This window comes from Phycomyces blakesleeanus (assembly GCF_001638985.1).
Source record: "Phycomyces blakesleeanus NRRL 1555(-) unplaced genomic scaffold PHYBLscaffold_38, whole genome shotgun sequence".
NCBI lineage: Eukaryota > Fungi > Mucoromycota > Mucoromycetes > Mucorales > Phycomycetaceae > Phycomyces > Phycomyces blakesleeanus.
Window position 1 is genome coordinate 101,637 of NW_017265168.1, and position 14,511 is coordinate 116,147.

The following is a 14,511-nucleotide window of genomic DNA, read 5'->3' on the forward strand; positions in this document are numbered from 1 at the left end:
TGAGTCGAAAGTAGGGTATTGAAAAGAATATGATCATAATATATATGCTTTACTATTAGAGTTCACTTGAATCTTTATTAAGGTATTAGAATAAAATATTTACATGTAGTATACTGCTCATAATGAGCTAAAAATAAACATCAAGCGTAAAGATCGCTTATAATCTAGGTATCAATGTTCTGCATGGGGCCTTTGTATGTATAACGGCCGGCTGCGAACCAAAACACAGTAGCAAAGATTACTACAGCGCTGATCATAACACAAGACCAGTTCATAGTCTCTGGTGTTACAGGGTATGTTTGTGGAAGACATAAAATCACAGCAAAGAAGATAATCCAAACAATACTAATGATGTTCAAGGGGATACTAAATTTTCCAAGAGTAAATGGACCTTTTTGCATGGTGTTTCTTTTCCAGATTAAGCGACAAACAAACGGAAGTCCTGTTTTAGAAAGAAAGAAAAAACATGTAAGAGATCAAATTTGAAAAGAAAAGGCCAAAACTTTACCGTAAGAAACGTTCACACAAATGACTGCTGTGCTCATAATAGCTTGCCAATACACGGGTGATCCGAAAGACTATTTATTACGCACACACAGATGTTAATATAAATACCAGTTAAATAGTTGATAAATAAATAACCTGGATATGTATATTTAATATAAAGTACTTACAGGCATGATAGCAACAATGCAAATAAGCAGTTGGAGCATGAGCCCACGTACGGGGATCTTACGGCTGTCAAGACTGTACCAAAAATTAGCCTGGGGGATACATCTGTCACGAGCTAGAGCCCAGATCAACTGGCCCATAGCAAATGTGTTATTGCACAGCGCACCGAATTGAGTGACTAGCAATATAACCATGAAGAATATAGCAACCGGACGGCTGGTGGCGCGTTCAAAGAATGTAGCAATGGGATAAGGTGAGTCAATCAATTCTTCGACGTCTTGGATAGAGAACATCACTGGTAAGATAAGTGCTGCTCCTTGGATAATTGAACCGGCTACGCAAATAATGATTCCACGAGGGGCGGTTTTGTCTGCGTTCTTGGTACCTTCAACAATTTGTGCACCGGCACCATATCCAATCTAATAAATAAAATAAGGAGCCATTAAAGAGCTATTCCTTTTTTTTAGAAGAAAACAGAAGCTCTAATTCTTACCAAACACCATCCAGCCTGTAGTAAACCGAGCAAAAAAGCCATTCCATCATTGTCGTACCCTGTTCTATTGATAAACTCTGTAAAGACCCATTCACCCGAGGTGTGAGTAGGTGACATTGCTATGTAAAAAAATTTACGGTTAGCTTTTCATAAGTCTTAGTATATGATCCTTCTTTGATTTATATACCTGGTATAGTAATGATAACGATCAATGTTCCAAAGAGAACCCAATACACTAAGAATATACAAGATTTTAACACCAATATACACATATATAAAAAGTGTTACATACTCATAAATACGTTGAGATAACTGCTACACTTAAGACCAAGATAGCTGTATAATGCACCGGCAATAAGCATTCCACAGTACAATCCAACATGAGCTCCTTGGGATGAAATTTCCACTCCAGAGTGGATATTTGCAATTTCTGGGTAGGTAGGGTTAGTCAACATGATCTTTTTAATTTTCTATACCTATTCTACAAACAATTTACCAAAGACAAAATCTGCACAACTCCAAGCGAGTGTCATGTTTGTAGCTAACATTCCGGACAGATTTACATATCCAGAAACCCAAGATGTAACTGATCACAATAATAAGTTTTTACGTTTTCCTTATTATTACTATTATTATTATTTTTCAAAAAATAGAAATATATATTCAGAGCAACTTACAGGGTCCCCATTCTTCATTTGATAGCATGTAACACCATGAATAAATACCACCAGCAAGGGGATAGGCTGAAATATGTTTAGTTTTGAAGAAAAATTGATTAGATCAAGTGTTGTATATACCATGTAAATCATACCAGAGATCACTTCAGCCATAGATAATCCAATGCACATCACAAAAGGAGAAACTGTGATCCATGTCCACCACAGACTAGAAGGACCACCGGCTACCAGACTGGCACCAAATCCAACCAACCTAAATTTTATAAATATGCACATAATTAGGATTTAATTGGCATGAATTCCTTTTTTGTTTTGTTTTGTTTATTTATTTGTTTAGTGCGTGTATAAATGTATATATATATAGTGAGAAAGATGGGTTACCAGTTGGGTAAGACAGCCATTGTAGAAAATCCAAAGCCTGCAAGAACGATCATACTGATCTCACGCTTAAACTCTTGCTTATAACCAAATTCCTGGAGCCTTTGGGCATCATAGTCCAGACCAGAAACATGTTCTATATTACTTGAGCTTATGTCGCTATCACCATTCTTTTCTGACTGTATAAATCATTAGAAACCATAATAGCACAGAGAATTAAGAAATGGGTGGTTAACTTGCCAGAGATTCCACCTGAGCAACTTGTGGCTTCAGCTTGCTCATATTGTAAAAATAAAAATAAAAGTAAAAGAGATAAAGTGTGCGTGAGAGAGAGAGAGAGGGGTGGAAAGAAGGGGGAAGAATATGATACTTGGGGTTTGCTTTTTTATCTAATATTTGGCTTTAATAATAATATCTCACGCAAGCAAGATTAAGTTATGGTTAAAAGACCGAAAATGTGCTGCATGATATCATCTACTTTATGATCCAAAGGACCAGGTTAGGAGTTGTGTCGCTTGATATGCGTGTGTGTATATGTATGTGGCGGTAATTATGTCTGTATTAAAGCAAAAGAGATCTATATTTGTTCAAGAACGGTAACACACCAAGATGAATAGTCATATATGATAAGCGAAAAAAAGGACCCTATCAATGCTTCACCAATCATATTTAGCACTCTGCTGTTTCACCAATATCCAAGGTTGCAATCTCCCACAAATGTATACCCTTTTAGCGTATATTGGTTATCTCTAGGACTTTAATTTGCTTCTAGCTACTGAGATCATCTAGTCAGCGGATTATTGTTTGCAATATCCATATTGCTTTTTCGTGATAGGTTACTTGCCCTGTTATTGACAAGTCTATGAGCAGAAATGGACATTAAGGTTACTATAATATACTATTTTGTCTTTGGATTACAAATAAGCTATTACGCTAGGAGCTACTTTGGGAACCTACCAAGTGAAAATCTGAAACGAGCTGTTTCTCTTTAGCTATCTACAATAAAACTAGATAAGTAATATATATATATAGTAGTTTGAAGTGCTTAATTAGGTTATCTTATATAGCAATGTAATGCTATGCATCATATTTTATTTGATCGTTATTAACACACAATATACTACAGTTAAAAAAAGAAAAAGTCTACCCGTGATATTCCAAAAGCAGTATATTCATTAAAAAAATATTAACTTTAAACACGCCACTAGGTAAGTATATAGATAATTGTTCCTCAAACTATCACTAAGCCAACCATTTCATGTAAAGACCTTGGCTTTCTTCTTCTTCGCCGTCTTCTTCTTGCTAGTGTTACTGCTCTTAATTGAAAGTGAGAAACAAAATTCTGGTGTGACATAATATATAAATGTGTGGGGCAAAAGAAATAATGGATCATATAATAATCAAGCTTTGGGAACAAGCCAAGCGATGTTTCTCAAGAGAAAGATAAAGGTACCATATTCTGTGACTTGGTTGTTATAAATGCCTCTTCTAATGTATACAAGGTCTAATAAAAGAAATATATATATATATATACTGAGTGCTCTTTGATAATCTATTGAACAAGATATTTTTCTAGTAATAATAATGGCGATATAAACAAAAGCTTCAAAATAATATCAAAAAGAAGGGCATGAAAAAGGTATTGAGCTCTGGTGATAGCTGCACATAGGTCATTTTACATCTACACATATCGGCATATGTTTTCTTTAATTTTAAAATCAAAAATGGGTGTATACAAGAGTAAAATGACAAGTGTAATTGATAAGAGAGAAGCACGGACCGGGAATATTCCGCCTATCAAGGTATCACAAAAATCACAAAAGAGATTAAATTTTAGTGGAATAAGCACAATAAATTCAAAACGAAGGAAATGAGTAATATACCCAATACAACCAAATCTCAATGGCAAAAGATGAGCGATAAAGGGAAGTATAGTGAGTGTAGGCTGATGCAAAGGTTCCAAAATGAGGTGCAACCAATAAAAATCAGCCTAGATCTGCCCACAACATATCTTTGAAAATAAATTCAAAATCTAGTTCAAAGTTGTAGTGAACTTTTTATTTTTTATTTTATAAAATATGATATTTTTACCATGCTATAAAGTGTGTAGAATTGCCCAGTCAAAAAAAAACAGTTTATTACATACTCTTTAGAAGGTCGTTATTATTTAAGCTATCAAGCTTTTAATTATTAACAAGATGTATGATCAGAAAAAGAAAAGTAAAATTGTAGAGGTAAAATTCTAAGAATAATGTACTGTATGGTTTTAAGGATGCATTTTTTAGATATGTCGGACATTAAAATGTCCCTGTATTTCTGGATGTCGAATCATATATTCTCTTTGGCAACGACATACCTTTCTGGAAACAATATACAAAGAATATACTATGCAACTTGTTATCTCAATGGTCTATATTGTCTTTAATAAACTCCCAGGCCTTATATATGCTTTAGAGAAAAGCAAAGGTATTTTACTTCTTTTATGCTGCCGTAAACACACCTCTTTCTAAAGCACAATGCGATTGTAGCTTAATTACCACTATACATGCCTTACCTAGAATGCTATGTTACTGATATGCCTGTAGATCACTATCAAGCTGTTAATAATAAACAAGATTATTATTCTCGTCTTGGTTTAGACGTTTTTTTTTCAAACATTTTCCGACACAACTTCCCTTTTTTTTGTCAAACGCAATTTTCATTTGAATTGGCGCGAACAATCACTCTAAAACACAATATTTTGGTTTAGCCGTATTGATTTATTTGACTGCTATTCTGCTTGCATCGATGCTCTCAATGACAAGACCATCCTTCCATCGAAATAGTGTCATATTCTCAATCGCTGCTGTGGGAATATGCTATCTGTACATTGACCCATGGCGCACCAGACGGCGTATGATCGAGCGAATGTGGTTTCTTCTCAGTAAACGCAATCTCAAAGAGGCAGATTTAGAGCGCGCGTTAGTCCAAGCACGTATGTGGACAATAGACTCTCTTAAAAGCAATTCAGAAAAATTTAAAAGAAATAAAGGAACCAGCTCATAAAAATATTTTATGCGTATATATATATATATTTGTGTGTGTATGTGTGTTTAGCCGAACCGCCAATCATTGCAGACAACACGCAATTCGTAGAATTGAATGGTCATCGCCTTAGAATTGTCCACATTATTCACGAACTAGGAAGCAGGGTGCCATTGATTGTCTTCATACATGGTTTAGGAGGACAGGTAACAAAGTCACAATAAAAAAAAAGGAGTAAAAGGAAAGAAAAGAAAAAAAAAGTGAACCTTTTCTTAAAAAAAGGGTGTATATGCCTTGTAGGTGTCACAATGGCAGCGTCAGATTGAGTATTTTTCACAAACCGCCCATGTTCTTGCCATTGATCTCTTGGGGTGTGGCTCCAGTGAAGTTGCATCAGAGTAAGCAAGATAATATATTATTAAAGAAAAATGTATCATATCCCCCAAAAAAAACTCATATTTATATAAACGTGTATACATACACATTTTTCACACATATACTCACTTTCTTTCAATTCAGCTGGGATTCTTACGCCACAGATTCTCTAGTAAAAGATGTGACAGACTTGCTATTGAATAGATACAATTATCCTTCTACGGTCATTATTGCTCATTCATATGGTTGCTCAATTGCTACATTTGTTGCAGCATCTCCCGAGATTCAGACCAGCCTCAAAGCACTTGTTCTTATCTCCCCAAAAGAGAACGTGGATGAAGCTCAAAAGAGAAGCCAAAGAATGATCCGATGGATCCCGGATTGGCTATTCGAATGGGCTCGTACTAAGGATAGAAAAAAGGGTATATACAGCCAAAGTGTCGAAAGATTACTAGGAAATGAATCAAACATAGAATTACGAAGACAGTAAGTCTATTTCAGTATAGCAAAATTCATGGATAAAACATTAAATATAAAGGAATAAAAAGAAACAAAACAAAAAACAATAACTTTATTTTCTAGACAACTTCGCTGGAACCTCTTGAGCCGTACTTCTGTGTACAAGCGGTTACTTTTTGGTGCAAGATTCCCTGGAAAAAAGGTCTATGAGAATATTAACGCAGGTGTTCTGTTGATCGGTGGTAACGAGGTAACAATTAAGAATTAATGTTGACATTGAGGTTGTAACTTAGATAAATAAACACCTTTAATCTGTAGGATAAAATCACCTCCCCAAAAGATATGTTTGCTATTCGTGACCATTTACTAGGGCTGGACCCTCTGAATAATAGCTCAGAAAGGCTAGCCTCATTAGAAGAGATACGTGTACCTGAACCTTATGTAATTCCAGATGTTGGTCACACACCAATGGTGGTGCGCCCACAGTTGGTGAATGCTGTTATTTCAGAGTTCCTGATCAAGAATTGCGGGTTAGACACGTTGAGCGGTGCGTGGCAAGTCTTGCACAAGACAAAGGGCGAGAACAAATGGGATTTGAAGAACTACGAAAAGGTAATTAATGGAAGTAGCTACAAAAAAAAAGAGAAGGATTTCAAGGTCTGTATTGATGAGGGATTGGTTTGTAAATTATAGTGGGCACGTACTGCCAACATAACCACGGAACCTATTGGAATTTCTCTTTTTAGAGCAATGAAGGTAAGCTTGAGACTAATTAGTTCAACGAGCAGCCAAACTGACAAAATCCTAATTGAATGTCTTTGTCCACGAAAGGTGATGCGACAGACAGACACGAATCATTGTCCTTCCGCGTTTCTAGCTAGATATCCAGAGATTGGGTTCATCATTGACATTTCAAATGATACGCCACCTTATCGTTCAAGTGATTTTGATCATTCTCGTATCAAATACCTTAAACTCAAGACAGTTTCCAAGATCCCTCCAACAAGAGAGGATGTGGCCAAGTTCATAGAACTCACATCATCTTGTTGGGAGGAAAGACCTGATGCACAAGTTGCTGTACACTGTCACTACGGGTACGTATATATTCTTTTATGTCCCATAAAAAATCTTAACAGTGTGGTGTAAACATCGCATTAGATTCAATCGAACAGGTTTTTTTATTTGCTGCTACATGATTGAGAAGTTGGGCGTTTCGGTGCCAGATGCTATAGAGGCATTTGCTGCAGCCCGACCTCCTGGAATTCGGTAAGATGCTAGTAAAAGAACTTCACTGTGGCTTACACGACTTTATAGACATGCTCATTTTGTTGATGAGCTTTACTTGCGCTACTCTCTCCTTCACCGAACATAACACCTATTCCGTGCACATTTAATTCCAATAAAAAAGTCATACTATACAGATAAGATAAATATGTATAAAGGGGGTTCTATATATAATCCCTGTTATTACCATAATTGCTAAGCAGTAGACTAATCCCGACTAATCCAATAAAACCACACCTTTAAACTTTAAGGATAAGTTATATATACATATTCATTTACTTGTTTGTTGGATTTTCCTCCATTGAACAATACAGAGAAAACTAGTTCGTTATGTTTGGGCTCAGAAACTTATAAATTTTAATTTATTATTAATCAAGAACTGAAGTTTTATTGAATGTAATAGCCCGCTATGTATGTTGTTTGTGGTAGTGCCCTTTATTTTTAATACCTATGTGCTTATATGTGTGTATGAATAGATGGGCGATAATGACCCAATCATTTTCCTTCTTCTCTTCTTTTAGTAGTGATCTCATCATTTAATTTGTAGTAGCAACTCGACATAGTCGAGCCACCAGACCGGCTAACTGGAGAACACTCTGATGGCCCTGAATGATTCTCATGTGTGTAATTCCAATTTCCTAATCACAAAGCATCATATAAATACCATTTCTCCATAAAAAAACCTCAATTCCTTTATGCAATGTATATTTTGCTTGTTCGCTTCCCTCCTTACCTTTATAAAGTCCAATTGGATGTTCTCAGAAAGTTCGTTGTAATCTTTAACGACACGGAAGATAGTGGTGATGATGTCAAGAGATGCGTATCCAGTGTCATAAAGACTGTGGATCAAATCATCTGCCTGAATGATATCTCCAGTAGAGCAGCTCTTGAGAATCTGTTGAATAACCACAGGATGGGGTTGGTCGCAAATCTTGAACACATTTTCCGAGTTGACATATTTGAATCCGTAGTAAGTTGATTGAAGGTTATTAATAGCTTGTCGCATATCACCATCAGCCGTGAATATGATAGCGCTAAGTCCATCATCAGTAAATGGTACCTTTATAAATCCCGATTTTCGTTAGCCAAAAGATTTGATGAAAAAATAATATTTTTTCCAAAAAAAAAACTTCAACTCACATTCTCTTTTTTACAAACTTCTGTCAGACGATGAAGGATCTGTTCATCAGTAAGTTTTGAATATCGCATAATCGCACATCGGGACTGGATTGGTTCAATAATTTTGTTAGATTGGTTGCATGCCAAAACAAAACGGGTGGTGTTGGAGAAGATTTCCATTGTTCGTCTTAAAGCCTGCTGAGCTCCACCTGTCATACTGTAGTAGATAAATCGAGTATCATGATAAATTAGATATATATGTGTAAAGAAGAGGGAGAGGCTCCAGGGGTAGGGGAAGAATGGAAAGAGAATTTCGAATTTGGTTTATTTACCTGTCTGCTTCATCCAGAATGATAACTTTGTGACGACCTGGTGGTAAGGTCACCTTCTTTTGAGCAAAGGCTTTGATTCGATTACGAACAACATCAATACCTCTATTGAATCTAATGAGAAAAAAAATTCTATCCACAAAATCTAAATCACCCACCTCTCATCTGAAGCATTCAGTTCAAGAACAGCATCTTTACAGGCAGGGCCAAGTAATTCATAAGCCAAGCAAAGGATACTGGTTGTTTTACCAATACCAGGTAATCCCTGAAAAAAATTAATCAAACATTGAATTGTCCATGAATACAAATTGATTGTTGTGATAGATTAAGCATAGATCATGCGGCTTAATGTGATCTTACGGTAAGAATGAGGTTGGTTAGGTTTCCGTTGCGAGAGATCGTTTTAAGACGTGATACAACGTTTTCATTTCCCACAATGTCATTTAGATAAATTGGTCGATACTTTTCAACCCTGTGTAAAGGTGATCAATAAACGATCTTAATTGTGATGGTAGTGTATTGGCGGTATTAAAGTGTACCATGGCATGAATTCATCTTCAGGAGCCTTTTTAGGATCAACATTCATCGAACTTGTTGACATTGTGTATGATAAACAAAGAGAAGAAGAGGAAGAGGTCAAAGCTTTAACGCGTTAAAGAGCGTCACAGATTGGAAGAGCGCTTAATACTTTTAAACTACTTTTATTGTAAATTGGTTTAATGGAAATGCGCTTAAGGAGTTCGCTTCAAGTGCATAAAGCAAATACACAAGGTGCAAAATCAAAAATATGCTTTAGTAGAAAGTGGAGGGACGCTTGGCCAAGTAAAGCGAACGGTTGCCCTTCTCGGCACGCTGGACGCGGTGGGGAAGGGGGAAAGCAAGCTTGGGGGTCAAAAGCTGCTTGATGTACTGGCGACGGACATCGGCGTTCTTAACCTCAGCAACGCGGATGATCTGGACAGATCTGAAGCGAGCACGGTGACGAGCGGCCATATCCTGGTAGCAAGTCTCAACAGCCTCGCAGCGAGACATCTCACGGTACTCCTTGTACATGTTGTGAGTGCCGGAGCGAGAGTCGTAACGGAGCCAGATACCGAAGTTCTTGATCTGCTCGGGGCGCTTCTCGGAGATCTCGTTGACAGAGACGATCTCACCAGCGGCCTTCTTGACCTTGCGGAGCTTCTTCAAGAAGTACCAGAAACGGGACTTGGCAACGACGGTGTTGGGGGCGAAGATGCGCATGCGGAAGAGCTTGGGGGCAACCTCCTTAGCGGAAGGGAGCTTACGACCAACCACCTAATGACACATGGTTAGTCTTTCGTTCAATGCCGGTCCAATTCGTCGTTAGTAATTTACCTGATATTCGTGGAACTATACGTCGAAAAATTAAACATATTAGTAAAACAGTTGGTTGTAATTCATGAAATGTGTAATTAGGCATTCTACTGAGCTCTGAGCCCAAACCGACTCCAGAGTGCAACAATGCATATACACAAGCACACCCGCACATACACATAGAGACACAGAGACAAGCCAAGGTCAAAGTGCGTGTAGAGTATTGTGCGGGTTTGCCGTATTGGATGGATGTATGGATGGATGGATGTACCTCTTTATCACATCCAACTACCCCACCATATATTAAAAGGTCAATGTACTTACTCTAGCCATTGGACTTGAAGGAAAGAGAGGAAGATTCATTGGTTCGCCATAGGCACACTTCCTTACGTTTCGCGGATCTGGAATGTCCGGACCGGGAAAGCCAAAATGCCGAAGTAAATTATCGGACTTTTATACTCAATAAAGATTAGAGAGTTTACCGGAGAGAAGGGTATGCTATCTAGGTGTACAAAACACAGCAGTATATACGGCACAACAGATTTAGGGCGAGTCAAGTGAATTGCATATATGCTCTTCTGACAGCTGTATATTGTTTAGTGAAAAATACGAGGAAATGGCCAAAAAGAGAACCAAATGAGTAGATCAGTATTGCAAGTCACTTCACCAAGTGGGGTGGCTGAGTCCATTGTTCAGAAAAAAATGCGAGAGTGACAGGTCGGGATAACTCTTTTTTGTTCGACTTTTAAGCAATGCGAGGGGGAGGTCAATCAGGTCGTCTTGCACGGTCTCTAGAAGCCAAGATCATCAGACATCTTGGTCAATACAAGGCTACTGGAAATCCCGATTGGGGACTTCCTACTCTTCTCGAATATATTACCAGAGTAGACTATTCTCTTAGACGCTTGAAAAGACGTCAGCTCGAAATGACCCTCGAGAAAGGTAAGCAGTTTTATTTGGATAATTGCTTTTTCGCACAACTTATATATTATTATGATAATTTGTGATACAAAAAAGCTCTCTCTGATTTCCAGACTGGCACTGTGCTTGACGAAGAAGCGTAAGTCGACTCTTCTTAAATATCAGCTTGCATTTTACTAAAGACAACTTCATAATAATTTAGAGCACTTTCGGGAGAAGACGACGATGAAGAAGGGGAATACGCTTTGGTGAGTGAGACGAAAGAAACGTGGCTGACTACTTGCCTACCGCCCGGTCTCTTACAAAACACTAATCGAGTCTCTAAGCCGGCACAAGACAACAACGCAATGAATAAATCTGTCACAACTTTGTGGAGTATGCACAAGACAACCACACCAGTATCTAGCACTCCTGGATCACCTGCAACCGGAATCGAAACACCTGAAGCAGCAACACCTAAAGGGTTAACACCTACACCAGAAGAGCCAATACTTGTAGAAGAGAAAGATTCTAAATCTAAGAAACGCACAAAAACTGTCACCGGTACTGAAAAGTCAAAGCGAGCAAAAAGTGAGTTAACATCTTATAGATGTTTTGTCTAAAGTTAGTGAGCACTGATGGTCGGAATGTACATCTCTATGTGTGCGTCTTATATGTTATAGCTTCGACTGAAGGCCGGGATGCACCATTTATTCCGACCGCACGTCTTACTGATCTGGGTGGTATCGACAACTGTATCAAGGAGATCGTGGATATTATTGGTACACCTTTCACAATCCCCGAAGTTTATCATCATTTGGGTATTCAACCTCCCAGAGGTGTCTTACTGCACGGACCACCTGGTTGCGGTAAAACAAAGCTGGCTCATGCCATTGCAGGTGTAAGCAAAACATATTTTTTGTAGTAATGAGAAACAGCAAGAATAATAAATTTAGGTTGATAGCAATACCAAGTCCCTTTCCTCAATATATCTGCACCATCAATCGTGTCGGGTATGTCAGGTGAATCCGAGAAGAAGATTAGAGATGTTTTTGAAGATGCCAAGGTAAATATTTTTTTTTAAAACAGAGAACGCATTTTATTTTGATGCGTGCATGAATTATAACTTATGCGGATTATTTGTCTCAGACACACGCTCCTTGTATCTTGTTCATTGACGAAATTGATGCCATTACACCCAAGAGAGAGACTGCTCAGCGTGAAATGGAACGTCGTATTGTAGCTCAATTGCTGACTTGCATGGATGGTAAAGTTTAAAAGTCGATTTTATTTTTGGCGATTTTATACTTATCATGAAAGTTTTGTCAGACCTTTCTTGGGACAAGACAGACAACAAACCTGTTATGATCATTGGTGCTACAAATCGTCCTGATTCTCTCGATGCTGCTCTTCGCCGTGCCGGTCGTTTTGATAGAGAAATTAGTATGGGTGTACCTGATCAAAATGCAAGAGAAAAGTACGTAAAACTTAATGACCTTTTCAACAATCCGGATTTATTTATTCTCTTATTCTAGAATTCTTCAAGTGCTTGCTGCAAAAACTCGCCTTGAAGGAGATTTTGACTTTGCTGAGCTTGCTAAAGCTACTCCTGGCTATGTTGGTGCTGATCTTCAAGCTCTTGTCACAGCAGCAGGAAATATTGCGATTCGTCGTATCTTTGACGAATTACGATCCACTGTTGTTCTCCCTGAAACAAATAACGAGAACGCCATGGATATTGACACCAATCTCGGTATGACTGAGACTACGATCGAAGAAGACGATACAACCATTGCTACAACTACTACCGAAGTCACCACAGCCGCAGCCGCAGCCGCAGCTACAGCCACAACTACGACTACGACTACGACTACAACCACTGAGACGACCGCTGAAGTTGTTGCAGAACAGGATCAAAGCATGAGTGCATTCGTGAAATATTTTAAGCAACCTTTGACGCCTGAACAATTGGAGACTTTAGCAGTAAACTATGAAGATTTCAAACTCGCTCTCAAAAAGGTTCAGCCTTCATCAAAGCGTGAAGGTTTTGCTACTGTCCCAGGTGTTTCATGGGATGATATTGGTGCTCTAGAGGATGTACGCAAGGCATTGCATTGGAATGTAGTAGAGCCTATGAACACGCGTGACCGATTCGAGCGCGTGGGTATTACTTCTCCTGCAGGTGTCTTGCTCTGGGGTCCTCCTGGTTGTGGTAAAACACTGTTAGCTAAGGCTGTTGCCAATGAAAGCAATACCAATTTTATTTCCGTCAAGGGCCCCGAATTGCTCAACAAGGTGAGTCTATTGAATACAATACTATGTTAAAAAGAACATACCATCTAACCTCTATTTCTTAGTACGTTGGTGAAAGTGAACGAGGTGTCCGTCAAGTATTTGCTCGTGCACGAGCATCTGCTCCTTGTGTCATTTTCTTTGATGAACTTGACGCACTTTGCTCTCGTCGGGATGATCAACAGGTAAATTATACATGCTGTAGAAAACATATAATAAAAACATCTAATTTATGACTTTAAACGTATTAGACAGATGCTTCTGCTCGTGTTGTTAATACCCTTTTGACTGAACTTGACGGTGTCGAGAATCGTAGTCAGGTATATGTGATTGCAGCCACCAACAGGCCTGACATGATTGATCCTGCTATGCTTCGACCTGGACGTCTGGACAAACTACTCTATGTCGGTTTACCTGAACCCAAGGAGAGATGCTCTATTCTAACCCAGTTGACTCGCAATACTCCCCTTGGTCCTGATGTATCTCTTGAAGATATATCTCGGGATGATCGATGCAAACGATTCAGTGGAGCTGATTTGGCAGCCTTGGTTAGAGAAAGCGGTGTGGCTGCACTCCAAGAAGACAGAGAGATTCCTACAGAAGAAATATTTGTCTGTAAGCGTCACTTTGATAATGCTCTTAACAAAACCACTGCAAGTGTTCTCCCAGAGGATGAACGAAAGTACGAAGCATTAAAAGAAAAGTACGGCAAGAAATAATAGTATATACATACATCCATATTTTATTACATACACATACACACACACACACACACCGAAAAACATACATAGTTTGGGGTCATTTTTGAATACAGGAATTTTTGTATATACGGTTTCAATAATAATAAAAAAACAATCATAAAATATATTATATTTAAAGTAATGGTGTTCGTTAGCATAGAGATCACTTTATTCAGGAATAGAAGAAAGCCAATTATTACAAATTTAATTAGTTGATTAACAACAGCTTATTCGACATTGCTTATTAACGTTCTCAATAAGGTTATAGCTTATGTTTGGACAGTAGAGAGAAAGAGAGAGATATATGGAACTGACACATAGTGTTCTTGTAAGAGGCAATGCAACTAAAACTATTATTGTGAGGACATTCGAGTTGTATAGTATCTAAATCCAGGTTCATACCCAGTAAAGGCTTTCTATCCTTAATTGAGGCG

General features: G+C 38.1%; 5 protein-coding genes across 5 annotated transcripts; 2 read left to right on the forward strand and 3 right to left on the reverse strand.

The window, feature by feature from the left end:
- Positions 1 to 52: 52 nt before the first annotated feature.
- PHYBLDRAFT_137445 (hypothetical protein) lies at positions 53 to 2,564 on the reverse strand. The gene is made up of 11 exons (XM_018429856.1): positions 2,461 to 2,564; positions 2,224 to 2,399; positions 1,977 to 2,095; positions 1,843 to 1,908; positions 1,662 to 1,751; positions 1,458 to 1,595; positions 1,353 to 1,400; positions 1,166 to 1,284; positions 675 to 1,091; positions 509 to 578; positions 53 to 442 (listed from the first exon to the last, which is right to left on the reverse strand). Exons 1-11 carry the CDS (start codon positions 2,500 to 2,502, stop codon positions 165 to 167), a joined length of 1,563 nt encoding a protein of 520 aa, XP_018284172.1. The 5' UTR covers positions 2,503 to 2,564; the 3' UTR covers positions 53 to 164.
- A 2,452-nt stretch (positions 2,565 to 5,016) lies between these two features.
- Positions 5,017 to 7,450, forward strand: PHYBLDRAFT_152698 (hypothetical protein; the record flags this gene model as incomplete). The annotated part of the gene is made up of 10 exons (XM_018432975.1): positions 5,017 to 5,194; positions 5,317 to 5,450; positions 5,545 to 5,642; positions 5,764 to 6,105; positions 6,202 to 6,328; positions 6,397 to 6,690; positions 6,772 to 6,834; positions 6,910 to 7,172; positions 7,237 to 7,344; positions 7,393 to 7,450. 10 exons carry the CDS (start codon positions 5,017 to 5,019, stop codon positions 7,448 to 7,450), a joined length of 1,665 nt encoding a protein of 554 aa, XP_018284173.1.
- Positions 7,451 to 7,898: 448 nt separating this feature from the next.
- On the reverse strand, positions 7,899 to 9,411 carry PHYBLDRAFT_73144 (hypothetical protein; the record flags this gene model as incomplete). Its single annotated transcript, XM_018442793.1, has 7 exons — positions 7,899 to 8,000; positions 8,096 to 8,422; positions 8,503 to 8,698; positions 8,814 to 8,915; positions 8,969 to 9,075; positions 9,171 to 9,282; positions 9,350 to 9,411. 7 exons carry the CDS (start codon positions 9,409 to 9,411, stop codon positions 7,899 to 7,901), a joined length of 1,008 nt encoding a protein of 335 aa, XP_018284174.1.
- Positions 9,412 to 9,481: 70 nt separating this feature from the next.
- Positions 9,482 to 10,488, reverse strand: PHYBLDRAFT_128685 (hypothetical protein). The gene is made up of 3 exons (XM_018429232.1): positions 10,470 to 10,488; positions 10,167 to 10,181; positions 9,482 to 10,106 (listed from the first exon to the last, which is right to left on the reverse strand). The coding sequence occupies exons 1-3, from the start codon at positions 10,476 to 10,478 to the stop codon at positions 9,603 to 9,605; spliced, it is 528 nt and encodes a 175-aa protein (XP_018284175.1). The 5' UTR covers positions 10,479 to 10,488; the 3' UTR covers positions 9,482 to 9,602.
- Positions 10,489 to 11,655: 1,167 nt separating this feature from the next.
- Positions 11,656 to 14,056, forward strand: PHYBLDRAFT_119493 (hypothetical protein; the record flags this gene model as incomplete). Its single annotated transcript, XM_018428685.1, has 8 exons — positions 11,656 to 11,946; positions 12,010 to 12,111; positions 12,195 to 12,312; positions 12,375 to 12,522; positions 12,581 to 12,798; positions 12,880 to 13,340; positions 13,403 to 13,522; positions 13,589 to 14,056. The coding sequence occupies 8 exons, from the start codon at positions 11,656 to 11,658 to the stop codon at positions 14,054 to 14,056; spliced, it is 1,926 nt and encodes a 641-aa protein (XP_018284176.1).
- Positions 14,057 to 14,511: the final 455 nt, after the last annotated feature.